General features: G+C 43.3%; 1 protein-coding gene across 3 annotated transcripts; it reads left to right on the top strand.

Annotated features, from left to right (window-relative positions):
* Positions 1 to 732: 732 nt before the first annotated feature.
* Positions 733 to 6,260, top strand: LOC122029536 (bZIP transcription factor TRAB1-like). Of its 3 annotated transcripts, none has more exons than XM_042588566.1 (5): positions 733 to 876; positions 1,134 to 2,181; positions 3,437 to 3,508; positions 4,070 to 4,099; positions 5,909 to 6,260. In XM_042588566.1, exons 2-5 carry the CDS (start codon positions 1,165 to 1,167, stop codon positions 5,981 to 5,983), a joined length of 1,194 nt encoding a protein of 397 aa, XP_042444500.1. In that variant the 5' UTR covers positions 733 to 876; positions 1,134 to 1,164; the 3' UTR covers positions 5,984 to 6,260. The 3 variants fall into 3 exon arrangements, with proteins under 3 accessions (XP_042444500.1, XP_042444498.1, XP_042444499.1); XM_042588564.1 differs by having other exon boundaries at positions 5,906 to 6,260; XM_042588565.1 differs by having other exon boundaries at positions 754 to 2,181; positions 5,906 to 6,260.
* The last annotated feature ends 9,251 nt before the right edge of the window (positions 6,261 to 15,511 follow it).

The raw sequence follows: 15,511 nt of genomic DNA, 5'->3' as shown, positions 1-15,511 counted from the left end.
TATCCAGTGAACTGTATTATATTGTTATATTTAATCACTAAATACACAATACTAATAGAACAGAGACCTTGGTCGTTTCCTAAAGCAAAAAACTGTGATTTCAATTTACAATATTTATTTCAAAAATCATAGCGTGTGGTGGATGAAACAAAGAAAGTTTATTAAAACTCAAATTGTCTGTTCATTGAATTTTTTTTAATTCAATCATACAATTCTCGACCAAAAAAACACTCATCTGATAGTATACAAGTCTTCAAAAAAACAAAAAAATCACATCGTGACGTCACGCCTCATTAGCCACCAATTAAAGTAGTGCATTATTTCCATAAAATATGGATTGCTTGCCATCAAAATAATCAAAATTAAACATGCCTCCCAAAACCGTCGGTCAAATCAGGTCAAAGATTTCTCTAGCAACTTCTTTCTTACAATCACTTATTTACCCGCTGGATCGAAATCTGAGGGCGAGAGACAGGTCAGATATCCGCTCTACCGTGGGCTCCTCGCACCGGATCCGCATCCGTCAGCTGGTGCATCATCCCGTGCAATTTAAAAATTCGCGTGCAAATCATGGACCTTGTCCTGGGTGCGGAATGGACGGGTGGGATAGCAGAATGTGGCGACTCGTGATTGGGCAGGTGTCGCCATCAGACGTCGCTCACGCATCCGTATCGCGCCACGTCGCGCGAGGCCATAATTTTGGCAGATGCGTCTCCCTATTCTCTCGCCCTTTTATATGGACGCAGTACGCTAACCGCTGCGTTACGACACCTGGCCATTCTCCACGCGGCGGATCACACAATTCACAAGCTACGGAGCGGCGAGCGACGGGCGGAGTTACAGCCTCTTTCGCTGCTGTACACAAAAACAAAACAGGTCTCTCTCGTCTCCTCGCTTTTTATCTCCCTTTCTGACGCAGTTCTTGGGAGTTTATAAAAACTTTTGAATTTGTATTGCTATATTTGGCAAGTGCGATTTGCTAAGGTCCTTTTAAGATGCTAAATCTGGAAAAATTAAGGGCAGCGAGTGTCGTCGCGGCTGGCTGTGGGATGATTTGGGGGTTTGGTTGATTTGTCGAGGTTTTTGTCCATGAAATCTAATTTTTTTTGTGATGTTGTTGTTGGTGTGATTAGAATTGTGGGAGATTGTAGGAGCTGAGGAGGGATGGATTTTAAGGGCATGGGAGGAACCGGTGGGGAGGCGCTGCCGTCGTCGTCGTCGACGCCTCTGACGCGGCAGGGCTCGATCTACTCGTTGACGTTCGGCGAGTTTCAGAGCACGCTCGGGGGGATCGGGAAGGACTTCGGTTCGATGAACATGGACGAGCTGCTTAAGAACATTTGGACGGCGGAGGAGAGCTACGCCGTGGCTTCGGCACTCGGTGATTCATGTGGCGGAGCTGGGACCGGACTGCAGCGGCAGGGATCGCTGACCTTGCCCCGAACGCTTAGTCAGAGGACTGTAGACGAGGTCTGGCGGGATCTCGTCGGACCTTCCTCGTCGTCCGGCCAGGGGGCATGCTTAGCCGGAGTGGACGTCGCGCGGGAACCCACGCTTGGGGAGATGACGCTTGAGGAGTTCTTGGTGCGTGCTGGGGTGGTGCGGGAGGAATTGGCTTCGTCGCAGGCGCCGCAGAGGCCGGCAGACAACAATACTAACAGTACCAACTTATTTTTTGGTGATCTGTCGGGTTCCAGAGTGTCCTCTTCGCTTGCTCTGGAATTCAATCAAGGTCCAAGCCGAAGTGATGGGAAGATAATGGCTCCGATTCCTCAAGGTGCAGCTGCCAATTTGGGGATGAAGATCACTGCGGCTAGACCTTATGCGCCTACCATGCCATTGGGAAATGGCGTGGACTTAGGGAATCCGCAGGGAATAGCAAGTGGAGGACTTGTTGGTTTTGGCCAGGCTGGGTTGAACAACGGAATGATGGCGGGAGTGGTTGGCCTTGGCACCGCAGGAGTCATGAAGGCGTCAGGATCACCAGTGCATCCTCTTTCATCTGACGGACTTGGCAAAGGCAATGGGGATCTTTCATCTGTATCACCTGTTCCATATGTGCTCAGTGGTGGAGTTAGGGGGAGGAGGTCTAGTGGAGCCATCGAGAAGGTTATGGAAAGGAGGCAGAGGAGGATGATCAAGAACAGGGAATCAGCTGCGAGATCACGTGCCCGAAAGCAGGTGACCTTACTCTTCTGTTTTGCAGGACTGTTGATTTTTTAAATCCAATGGCATTCATATTCAGTTAGAAGGGTATTGCCCTCTCAACTAATTTTTATTAATTAGTTTGAGAGAATTATGATAATATTGGAATACTAATGAACCATGACCACGAAATGATAGTTAAGATGTTGAACTACAATTTCGAGTATTAGGATTTGGAACTGAGTTTCCATCATGAATAATGGCATTCAGCAAAACATTCAATGATTTGCATTGTAGTTATGACTTAAAAAACATTTAAGAGATATTATCTCGCTTGATCAATTATTTCATTTGGTGGACTTTAATTTCATTAGTAATATCATCGGGTTATGTATTCCAGTCAAACCATCAATTCCATTATCACCAGTTGTCAAGCCTTTTGAGACTGCATAAAATGTAAATTAAAGAGTAACAAAAAATATTTTGACCCTAAAACAAAATGCAAAATTTATGAGTAACTGAATTATTGGAAAGCAAAGTCTTTAAGATATTGATAATTTCATCTTTAAGCTATGAACCATGTACACAACTTCTAGAGATCCTATGCTATAGTTTTCTCTGTTGTTAATGAATCACACTGTAGGAACATCAATATTTTTGAAAAAAAATGGGTGACATATAGAAGATCACATACTTTGCAAAATAATATAGAGTAACAGGGATACAAAGTACAGTTAGTGACTTTATGTTAAGTAAATAAAATTAATTAAATAGCACTTCTGAAATGCATTTAGCTAAAGGTTTTGTGTTGTCATCATAATTTAGAAGTGTAAGATCAATTTGATAATCAACATAACAGAATAAGTAATATTATATTTGACTACTGGATGTGTTAATAGCCAATTGAACAAGATGATTTGAGGAGGAATGCAATGCATATTCTGAGTGTACTAAAGTATTTATTCAACATTCGTGCAATTTAAAATGAGCTAACTTTGAAGAACTTGTGCTTCATAGTTTTTCACACCTATGACTAAAATTGAATTGTCATATACAATGTCTAAGCTGATATTACTTTTAAGCATAATCAAAAAGGTTATCCCATGTAGCCTCCCACTGTAAACTATAGTTCTATTCTGATGTACTTCTGTTATATTTCCATCTTAAATGGATAAAAAAAAATACATGTATGTACTCTTTCCAGTTGATCTTATGTACATGTTGAGTAGTTTTATGTTGGATTTTCTTTTATATGTTGTAATTTTTTATTGTTAATTTTATATGTTTATAGGCTTATACTTTGGAATTGGAAGCTGAAGTAGTAAACCTCAAAGAACAAAACGAAGAATTGCTTAAAAAACAGGTGCACTTAATTGAACTGCATAAATTATAATAAATGTGCTTGGATTTCTCCTGTGTGTTGCGAGAATTATCTCTTATATTTCTCCTGTTTTTTACGTTCTATCCTTGTTTCTTATGCTTGGAACCTTAGAAACCCATTTGACTATATCTCAGTTATTGAGTTTACAATTTGGTGATCAAATTAAATATCTATTTGATATATTTTCCTCGAAGAGTCCAGATATGAAATTTTAGTAAGGTGATGTCATTATTGCTTTTTCATTCTATTAAATGATAGAGAATTTTGTGGTGATAGTTGTGTAAATTGTCATATTGATCCTGATGCTTCCAATTGTAACATCATCATTTTTTTAACTCTTATCAGATGTGCTTATTTAGCATATAATTTAGCATTTCTATTGCATCACATCTTGTGAAGTTCTACTAGGGCTAACATGTAGGCACACTGTCATTTATCAGCCATATTATTGTCATTTGCATGCTTATGAATTAGTATGAAAATTCAAAACTTTGTTGTTAAATATGACCCTTATAACCTTTGTGACATTGTTGTTTTTTTCAGACTGAGATGATGGAGATGCAGAAGAATCAGGTAACTTTTCTCCTTCGATTTTTTTTCTTGTCTCTCTTTAAAGGTCTTGTCGTGTCTATTCTTTGTGCAGAACTTTATGTTATGCCACCCCTCTAGGATGCTTAATTTATGGGTTTTTGATTTTTCCATTTGGGCACATTGTAGTAGTGAGACATTACTTTACTAATTTTTGTCAGAGTTCTCATTTGGTATTTTTTTTAGTCTTTTTTGTTGGAATTATTTTTATTTTTTATTTTTTGCTTTGTTGATTATGAGCTGCCTATTTGTGATTTCTTGCACTGTAATCATTTGAGCCTTGCCCTTAAAATTAAAAGAAGAGCAGGAAAAAATATCATCTAACACTACTATAGTTGTACCGGTGATGTTAAGACTATATAATGATTGGGTATGCCACAAATGTAACCCTTCTATTTTATCCATCTATGCTTGCAACAAAAAGATTTAACAATAACCTCACACGGCTGCCGTCAAATGTTTGCTAAATTCTTGGTGAAGATTTTTGGGAAGAAGATTCAAAGTTTGCTTAGGTACATACTAAAGTTCCACTATTTGGAGATATGGAAATTGAGTCTACTACTGAAGCTTGATGAGTCTTCTCACTATAATTGTTGACGATCTATGATAAACAGTGGTCCATTTTTTCCTTATAGGTCATTCTCCAAATTTGCTATCTAGAATGCTGCAATTGTTTCATGGATATGGTCTGCATAGGATGTCCTCAATCTGCAACATTATAGGTGAAACTTTGATTTTTCATCTGAAGTGGACATCCTTTGTAAGCTTGAACCTCACAATTTTCCACTATTCTGAAAAAATGTGAACCTTGCCTCTGGTCCATTACTCATTGTTTCTTGCAACTAGTTCAGAGTCCTTGTTCTTAGTTGATTTTATGACTAACTCCAACTTTCACTTAGGAAAGTGTTAATTTATTTAAGATTCAAATTTATTAATACCTTTTGGAAGACTTTTTTAAATACTTCTTTCTTCTCTACAACATGCAAGTTGGCACATTGCTTTCCTGATCAGATGAACTGGACAACTTTAGAAATTTTAATATGGTAATCCATTATCCATAATACCATGTTCAAAGCATAATAATGCCCCCACGGGCTGGATCAGTTGGTTAGGTGCCTGTAGCTTGCCAATGAAGTCGTGGGGTCGAAGGTCGCCAGTTGCACTCGGGGATAAAACCCTGGTCTGCTGCGTCAAAAATTCCTTCGACCCCCAGTCACCTATCCTGCCCAGTATTAACTGTGATTTACTCCCTCTGGAATCTTGTGGGGCCGGGGCCAAGGGCCGCTAGGGTGGCGGTTCCACCTTTTGCCAATGTTCAAAGCATAATAACGTGTTGGCTTGGGGATGGGTTGGCGGAGGCACGGCAAGCGAATCGCCTTTTGGCTCCATGTTCAAAGCATAGTTTTTATGTTATCTGCATTAGAATACTTGCAGAAAACAGTCATAGAAACCTTCAATTTCTTAGGTTTCAAGTCATCCTGCATATCCCTTGTTAACACCTCTTATCCTTTCGGACTCACAATCACTCAATGCACTTGTCAATCTTGACTGTCAGATTCTGAGAATCACACTCGGTGTGTGATCCATATGCAATTTTGAAAATCACATTCCATCTTCCATTCTATCAACAAAGCTTAAATCTAGGTTTGGCCATCTGTTTTCACTATATGTATGCTTGGAGTTTGCTTATGTTGTATTATGAATTCTTTGTTGGAGTTATGCCGATTCTATGTTCCCACTTTAAATTATTTGCGAAGACAAATATACTTAATAAAACTTATTTGCTCGTAGCAGATCCTGCAGATTATCAATCAGCAAAATAAACCAAAAAGGCTTTGCTTAAGGAGGACACAAACAGGTCCATGGTAGAGAAAAGCATGAAAAATGCTAGTGTTTTCCGTCATGTTTTCACTAGCCGGGTAATTTTGTATATTTGTACGAGTTGGATCACTTGATGTAGGCTACAGATAATTATCTTGTAGAAGTAGCTGCTCAGCTGTTTCTGTTCTCCTGGTGATCTTGTATTCTCCATTTAGAGGGCTTTTTTCCTACTCACGTAGGATTGGTTATTTCCATGCTCATTATGGCCTTCCTTACATGCAAAGATCACGTTTTAAGGATCACATGCTAGAAACTGGCAGTTAAAGATGAGCATGTTGGTTTTCCGGTTTTTATATACTTGTTGGATGCAAGTGTTAAAGTTTCTTGTTTATGCGGCCTAAGCATCTAGGAAAGATGCATATGAATGGATAAGATTAATAACGCTTGTCTTCTAGACTGCCGCCAGATCGAGTTTGCAGTTTGTCCACTCTCAGGAACTCAAACTTTTTTCCTTCTAGTGGTTTTTGGATACGTGACCATGTGGCTTTATGTGTTAGCATTTGACAAACATCCATATTGTGCTAGTCATTGTTCTTAAAACCTTTATGCTATTATCTAACTTGTATTTGCTTTGGCTTGTTACGTACTTTGTATTTGTACTCCACTGTTTGAATAAATTTCTACGGATCCTTGTGATTTCATGGTATCTTCTTGTTCTTTGCCTGTTTCTCATTTCCAGTGAGTGTAAATGTTACCTAATTGCCGCTGGCTAATTTTTGCGACTGTGAATATATGCACTAGCCATTCTTATTTATGTACTAGTTTGTTTCCCCACCTATCTTTCTAAGAAAATATTGCTTAAATGTCAGTTCCATTCATATTCGGCTATGTTTGATTATGTTTGATTGGATGTAATATAATCGAGTTTGTAATGTAATTAAATTTATAATGTAATATAATGTAATCTTGATTATATTACTATATTTGTTAATATAATGTATGTAATCTTTTATTACAAGGGTAATTATATTCTTTTGTTTGGTATTCATTATTTTTTATAAGGAATATAATTCGTATTATTATAAAATGATAAAAATATCCTGCGACTTCTACCGACGGTCGTCGCACCTCTATCGGAGTTTGCGGTCGTCGGCGATCGGCGGTCGGTGAGAGCTTCCGACCGTCGTCGGTTGCCGGCGGCAGACGGCTGACTAGGGGTATATTCGACATTCAAATTTTAGTTAAACAGTGATCTCGTAATGTAATCGGATTATATAGTATTTGTTATTTAATTCAGATTACAAAACTTCATTACTTTTTGTAATCGAGATTATATTACATTACAAGTTTAAAGTTAAATCAAACAAAATAATCAGTATTATAATGTAATCCTGATTACATTATAAGGTAGATTATACCCTACTAAACATAGCATTCATGTAATTATGTAGGTAGGATTTATTTGTAGTATGTGAAAGGTAGATCCGCTACCTTAACGGCCCCCCTAGTGTCGGCCCCACGGATATGGAGGGAGGTTCATACAGGTACACAGGCCATAGGCGGATGGCGGGGTAAATCCCAGGTCGTCAGTTTCTGAGAATCGACCCCTGACCATTATGCCAGAGATATCATGCGTCCATCGTCTGTGCTACGCCCTAGGGGCTTATTTGTAGTATGTGAAAGGATGGATGTAACGGGGTGTTTTTATGTGATGATAACGCTTACTCAGTTGGCCTCACGACCAACACAAAAGAAGTAAATCAGAGTAACTGTTAAAAGTGGGTGACGGGGCTGAATGTTTTCACCACAAGGTGCAGGACTATTATTCATTGCTAGTCATGTGAATTGAACTCACGATTCACATAACCTGATGTTGGTATTACCCATCCACTTATCACAATGGACAAGGTTGTCCTCAGGGGTGCCGCGATAGGATATTCAGGTTGTCACCCAGATACCCGCGGTTCGATCTCCAGTTATGACGTATTTATAGAAATTTTCTTCCAAATGGGGAGTGCAATCAAAGGATGCTGGGCGTCTGAGTTGGTTGTCGCGTGCGCTTCCCGATTTATCCTGGTTGTCGGTAGGAAATTTCCATAGGGATGGATCGATCATCCCTGAAATAATCAATGAAATTAACTGAGATTATCATTTATTATATACTTAAAAAAAAAAAAAAAAAAAAAAAACATAGAAGGGGGTAACTTACAGTACCTAACGGCCTCTTAATTAGAAAGAATTTATTCTCTAAGAAAATAAATCTTAAGGGACTCAAATCGTGCTCGTAATGTAAATCAATTATTTGAGTATTAATTCAGTTACTTGGGGGAAAGGGGAAGTTTCTAAGATTTTATATAGAGACGTTTTTTGTTCGCAATTCATGTACAAACAAGTGTTTTAGGTATCAGAAATCAATACATGAAGTAGTCATCCTCGATTATTTTTCTTGATGTTAACCAACTTGAGACAACTTGAAACGCTTGATATTCCAATCACACAAACAAGCATTCAATTTTATTATTGTTAATATTATTTTCAACTCAACGAAGAAAAATTACTTTCAATGATTTTCTTTTCCTTTTAAAATAAATAATATAATAAATTCAATTCAATCGTGGATAGACTGGCCCGGGCCCGTAATCGGGTCAACGGGTCGGTTGCCCATTGACCCGGTTCGTCAGATCGAACCGGAACCGGCCCGGCAAGTTGTCGGGCCGGTTCAGTTGCTGTAAAACCGGTGAACCGCTGGTTAACCAACGGTTCAGCTCGTCGATTCAATCGTAATTTTTTTTTTTTGTAACGAACCGGCAGTTCATAGCCGTTGGGGAGGGGGGGTTGAGTATTTTTTCAACGGTTAGAATCATTTGACCGTTTTTTGATCAATGGCTATGATTTAGTGTCCATTACTATCAAAACTCTATAAATAGAGAGCTCATTTCATCATTTTTCACACACATCTTCTATACTCTTACTCTTAATCTCAATTTCGTATTCTCTATATGTTTTCATTTCCAATTTTCAATTACAATGAAAGGAGGCCGCGGAGGTGCATCATCTCGAGCTCGAAAGGGAAAACAAATAATGAATCTGCGGGAGGAGGACCCCAACATTCAATCCATCGATGATGAGATCGAGCATCTTTCGAATCCGACACCCGAAACACAAGGAAGTACCGATGCAATTACTTCTAAGGTTCGGGAACTTCCTCCTCTAAAGTCTTCTATTTTCACTAAACATTTTGAGAAGATCACTCTTCCGTCGGGAGAAATGCGTGCAAAATATAAGCACTGCAATGCTTCCTACAAATTTCAAGTCGACGGTGGCTATGGGTCGTTGAAATGACATGTAGAAACGAAGCACCCGACGAAATATAGACTCGACCGTTCTCAAACATAATTATCAAGATTTTCTTCAACTAGCGGTAGTACCAATTCCGGTTTATTTTTATATTTGGATAATAAATTAAAAGAATCATTAGCTAAATTTGTTTCCATAGAATATCTTTCTTTTATTTTTGGATCTAAATGCGCATTTGAAGATTTTTGTAAAAAATCTCTTAATCCACGAGCTAAACGTGTTCCTAGGACTACACTTATTCGTACAATTAAAAAATTAGTAAAACACGAAAAAAAGAATTTAATTGATGAATTTAGTAAATTAGATAATAAAGTTTCTTTATATTCTGATATTTGGAGTGATACGCAAACACATTCATATATGAGTGTGACTTGTCATTGGATCGATAACTCTTGGAACCTCCAAAAAAGATTGTTAGCTTATAGGGTGCGTTTGGTTCAAGTCATCATCTATAACTTTGGTTATGTGATTACCAGGTAATCACATAACTAAAGTTATAAGGAATACAACATAACTTATTAGGTGTTTGGTTCAACTTAGATTATACAATTACTTAATTTTATATTTACTAATTTACCCTTTAATTTTTTGAATTAATTTAATTGAATGAAAATCTTTTTATCTCTTCTCTTCCGTGAAGAGCATGACTTCTCTTCTTTCCTGCCGTCGCCGAACAGAGCAAGAAAAAGACGGGGCTGAATAGAATAAATTGATGGCTTTGTGCTCCGCCAAAGCCATCAATGGCAGATGCCTTTGTGCTCCGCCAAAGCCATCAATGGCAGATGGCCCCGTTGTGTGCTCCGCCAAGGGATTCAGGGATTCTCTTCTTCCCTGCCATCGTCGAACAGAGCAAGAAAAAGACGGCGCTGAATAGAATAAATTGATGGCTTTGTGCTCTGGCAAAGCCATCAATGGCAGATGGCTTTGGCGGAGCCGGCGGCGGCCCCGTTATGTGCTCCACCAAGGGATTCAGGGATTAGAAACTTCAAAGAACTTTTAGATTTCACACAGATCTTAATAAATTAAGCATCAAGAGAAGGACAAAACAAAAGAGGGGAAAAGGTTCCAATCACTTGTAACAGGAGAATACTGAGTGGAAGCAAGGTTACCGTGCAAAAGGCCCATCCTATCGTAGCAGGAAAACTTGAGCAGAAAGACCTGCGGTTTCTGCTCCGCATCCATCTCTTGATCCCTGCTATTGATTTCACGCACCAACGGTGGCGAAACCGACGGGCAGACTGCCACAAGTCTCTTCTTCAACAAGTCCCACCTCGTCTCCTTCCTCCCTCTCTCTGCAACCCACAACAGCACATAGCACCATCTACCATCCGTGCTGAAATCTAACAACGATTCAAGCTTCAGTTTCTTCCCCAAAGCGAAACAGAAACAACACTTGTTAAAAAAAAATCCCAGTAAAAACGAATCTTCGTAACCCTAAAAATTTAGACAAGAAGAAGATGAAAACTTTGCCGATTTCGGCCGCTGGAAGCCTCGAGATCGGGGTTTTAATAGGGGTAAAAAGAACGGAGAAGGGTACCTCCTCGCACAATGCTCAGCCCGAAGAGTAGAATGACGCGGCAGAGGTCGCATCCGAGGCCGGCCCCGTTGTGTGCTCCGCCAAGGGATTCAGGCATTCTCTTCTTCCCCGAATCCCTCGCCGGCGGTCTGTACATGTGCTCCGCCACCCCCTCCAAGTCGCAGCACGGCGCGATCAGTATCACCACCTCCGCGAACCTGGCCACGTTCCCTAAGTCCGCGTCGGTGAGCACCAAAAGCCAAGGTTATCAATGATCAGTATCACCACCTGAGTGCCAGGCGAGGAGAGGAAAGGACAAGTTGCTGGTCTAGCAGTTTTGCTCCAACGCAGGCATCATCTACAACGCAGCGAAGGGTCCTCTTCTCCCGAGGATGCAGGAGGTTCCGTCATTTGTGATAGGTGAGTAATTTTGGAAAAAATAATTTGATAACCCAGGAACCGTAGAAAACCTTAGGCTTTCAAGGTTTTTTGATTCCTGGTTATATTCCCAAATTGCTGACGTGGCGGGAATCACTCATTATCAGGAATCACTCATTACTTAAACCAAATAAGGTTTTTATTGATAACCTATTAAGGTTATCAGCGATAACCTTGAACCAAACATGCCCATAAAGTTTTTGATGAATCACATAATGCTCATAACATCGCATAATTATTATGTTTAATTTTAGAAGTGATCCGGCGGTAAGAATGGGGGACCCACTTCCTGAAGGGTCCCAGCCTGAGGACGGATGGAGGGCTGACTAAGCGAGTAATGGCCGCGTCAAGAAGTTGAGCAGGTCCGAGCGGAGCCAGAGATAACCTAGCCATAGGCTTGGGTTTCCGACGCCAAGGCGGGAGGACTGAATGGCCGAGCGGGTGTCTGCCCGGCTGGAACCGAAGGGCCGAGCGGGTGGTCCGTTCGGCCAGGATAAGGGCGAGGATACAAAGGTTAGCCGAGCGGCCTATTCGTTCGGCTCGGGATATGGGATGTCAGCAAAGGCATGTCTGATGATTATGCCGTACACAAGATTTCACGATAGAGGGTCTTGCCGTCACATCATGGAGAGGTCGATACAGTAGCGGTATGACCTTATGGATGCCCTTCTGACAGACCCATACCTGGGCATGGTCGAAAGCAATTGATTGCTTTGATTGGCGCGCCAGGCTCCTTCGTCTATATAAGGTCTCCATTTCTTCACCGGAGATGCTGAATCTCTGAAGCCACCTCTTTGTTATTCCTCGCCTGACTTGGGCGTCGGACGTCGGGACACCCTCCCGGCTTGGTTTTGTTGCAGGTCACTGGAGCACTCGAGGATCCAGCAGGGAGCGCCACATCCCAGCGTCCGTTGACTCTGGTTCGGACGGGATCAATTTGGTGCCGTCTGTGGGAACGCACCGCATCCGAGGCAATGGACGAGGCTGGAAGACTACATACCGTGGTACTCTCACAAGAAGAGTTGGGCGCTATAGTCGAGGCGAGGGGCAAGATAGTGGTGCGACAAAGGAGAAAGCCTGGTCGAGCGGCGCAATGAAAACAACCTCGAGGCGGCGCAAGCAGACCGCCCAGAATATGTTTCAACAGGAGGGTTCCCTCAGGCACTCTTCTGTACTCCCCTAGAAATCGCGCCCGCTCACGGGGAGCAAGGATCTTCATCTGATGAGCCTCCCGTTCGGGATCATAGGAAGGGCAAAGCTCCCCGAGCGAACGCACCGCTCGAGCAGGTTCACCGACAGTTCTCTGAAGCCATACATCGGGATCCGTTACCAAAATACTACACACCACCGCCGATCGGAGCTTACAATGGGACGACCGACCCCGACGATCATTTGGGGAAGTTCGACAGCATCGCCACCTTACATCAGTACTCCGATGGCGTAAAGTGTCGGGTATTTCTCACCACTCTATCGGAATATGCACATAGGTGGTTTCGGAGGTTGCCAGACGGCTCTATCACTAGTTTCCAGGAGTTCCGAACGGCATTTCTTCATCACTTTGCGAGCAGCCGACGTTATCAAAGGACAAGCGTCAGCCTGTTCACCATCAAACAAGAACCAAGAGAATCTCTCCGGGCGTATATACAGCGATTTAATCAGGTAGCGGTGGACATCCCCACAACCACCTCGGAGACAATGGTAAACGCCTTCACGCAAGGCCTCATGGAAGGGGTCTTCTTCCGCGCGCTCATTCGCAAACCGCCCAGAGACCACGACCACATGCTACACCGGGCGAATGAGTATATAAACGTGGAAGAGGCGGAGGCTGCCCGACGGAAGGGAACTCATGCCGAACGTCCGGCCCATGCCGAACGGAAGCAGCCCGCTGCCCATCAGCCACCAAGAGGACCAAGAGTTGAGGCATCCCGGGCACATCATGCGAAGTCCCCGGTGGTCCAAGAGGTAGCGGCCGAGCGGTCAAAGATGAAGAAAAAGAGGGTATGGACCCCAATGTTTTGCTCTTTCCATAATACTGACTCCCACAACACCCGCGACTGTCGGGGCCTGCCTTCAATCACCCATCCCGTACGACGGGGTGGCCCGCGTCGACCGCCTTCGCCCGACCGCCGGCAGCGGCATCAAGAGTCCGGTCGGCGAACATATAGGAGATCTCCCGAACAACGCTTCCCTCCAAGGCATGAAGATCGTTCTCGGTCCAATGAGCGACCTAGGCAGTCCGCTCGGGAAGAGGAGAACAGAAACAACACCTCCCGGGGAGAAATCAATATTATTGCGGGTGGGCCGACCGGAGGAGATTCACACAGGGCAAGAAAGGCAAGCGCCCGGCAACTCAGAATCCATGAGGTGGGTTGCAGTCAAGAAAAGGCGAGCGGGCCCGAGATCAGTTTCGGGCCCAAGGATCTTGAGGGAGTTGAAGTGCCGCATGATGATGCCCTCATCATCAAAGCGGTGATAGCCAACTACACCATCCATCGTATCTTCATTGATACTGGCAGCTCGGTCAACATCATCTTCAGAAAGGCCTTTGATCAACTACAAATCGATCAAGCCGAGCTGCTGCCTATGACAACCCCCCTCTACGGGTTTACGAGCAACGAGGTTCTCCCGGTCGGACAGGTAAGACTGGCTATCTCCTTAGGGGAAGAACCGCTCCGGAGAACAAGGACAACAAACTTTGTGGTAGTCGACTCCCCTTCATCCTACAACGTGATACTGGGGCGACCGGCGTTAAGCGAATTCCGAGCTGTTGTGTCGACGTTCTACCAGAAGATCAAATTCCCGGTCGAGGACAAGATCGGTGAAGTACGAGGAGATCAGTTGGCCGCTCGGAAATGCTATGTGGAAATGGTCCGAGCCGAATCCAGCGCAGCGCGAAAGGCTCCACGGATCGAGGTACACGCCATAACCGAGAAACCTCCTGCTTTAATTTATGATGAAAAGGAGGAGGTTCAGATCCATCCGAGCCGATCGGAGGCTACAACCTTTATTGCCGCCGACCTGGAGGACGAACAGAAAGAAGAAGTGGTCAAATGCCTCCAGATGAATCATGACGTCTTCGCTTGGTCGACGCATGAGCTGCCCGGTGTCTCCCCTAGCATAGCCCAACATAAGCTTCACGTCCGGCCGGACGCTCGGCCAGTAAAACAAAGGAGAAGAGATTTCAGCGCCGAGCAGAATATTATCATTCGAGCGGAGGTAGAAAGACTCTTAGAGGCCGGCCACATACGGGAGGTTCAATTCCCAAGCTGGTTAGCAAATGTGGTGCTCGTCTCCAAGCCGGGCAACAAATGGAGGGTGTGCATCGACTTCAGAGATCTGAACAAAGCTTGCCCGAAGGATTTCTACCCTTTGCCCCGAATCGACTAGCTCATAGATTCTACAGTCGGATGCGAGCTTATATGTATGCTGGACGCCTACCAAGGCTATCATCAAGTGCCGCTCGCCCCGGAGGATCAGGAAAAAGTTAGCTTCGTTACACCGGACGGGACGTATTGCTATACGGTGATGCCGTTCGGGCTGAAGAATGCCGGAGCAACATATCAAAGATTGATGAATAGGGTCTTCCGCGAGCAAATCGGACACAACCTGGAGGTCTATGTAGATGACATCCTCATCAAATCCTTCCGAGCGGCCACTTTATGCAAAGACATGGAAGAAACCTTCCGTACACTCAGAAAATATGGGGTCAAGCTAAATCCTCATAAGTGTTTGTTCGGCGCCAAAGGAGGGCGTTTCCTGGGCTATATTGTGACCGAACGGGGTATTGAAGCTAATCCTAGCAAGGTGAAGGCTCTTCAGGACATGCCACCGCCCAGAAACACAAGGGAAGTACAAAGGCTGACCGGTCGGATTACAGCGCTATCACGCTTCATCTCCAAGACTGCCGACCGGAGCCTTCCGTTCTTCAAAATCCTCCGCAAAGCAGCAAAGTTCCAATGGAATGAAGACTGCGATCGGGCCTTTGAAGAACTGAAGACGTACTTAAATTCCCTACCTGTGCTGGCCAAGCCAGCTGTCGGCGAACCGTTGCACATTTATTTATCCTCGACCAAGTAGGCTGTGGGATTAGCGTTAGTCCGGTAGGGAGGTGAGGAGCAACCTGTATATTTCCTTAGTCATATCTTGAAAGATGTTGAAACCCGCTACACCGGACTCGAGAAGTTGGCCTTTGCTCTGATCCTTGCCGCTCAGAGACTTCGTCCTTATTTCCTGGCGCACACGATTATCGTCAAGACCAATAGCCC

Source organism: Zingiber officinale, chromosome 10B (assembly GCF_018446385.1).
Source record: "Zingiber officinale cultivar Zhangliang chromosome 10B, Zo_v1.1, whole genome shotgun sequence".
Lineage (NCBI taxonomy): Eukaryota > Viridiplantae > Streptophyta > Magnoliopsida > Zingiberales > Zingiberaceae > Zingiber > Zingiber officinale.
The sequence above is the reverse complement of the archived record's forward strand: the minus strand, read 5'-3'. Positions and strand labels throughout refer to the sequence as shown.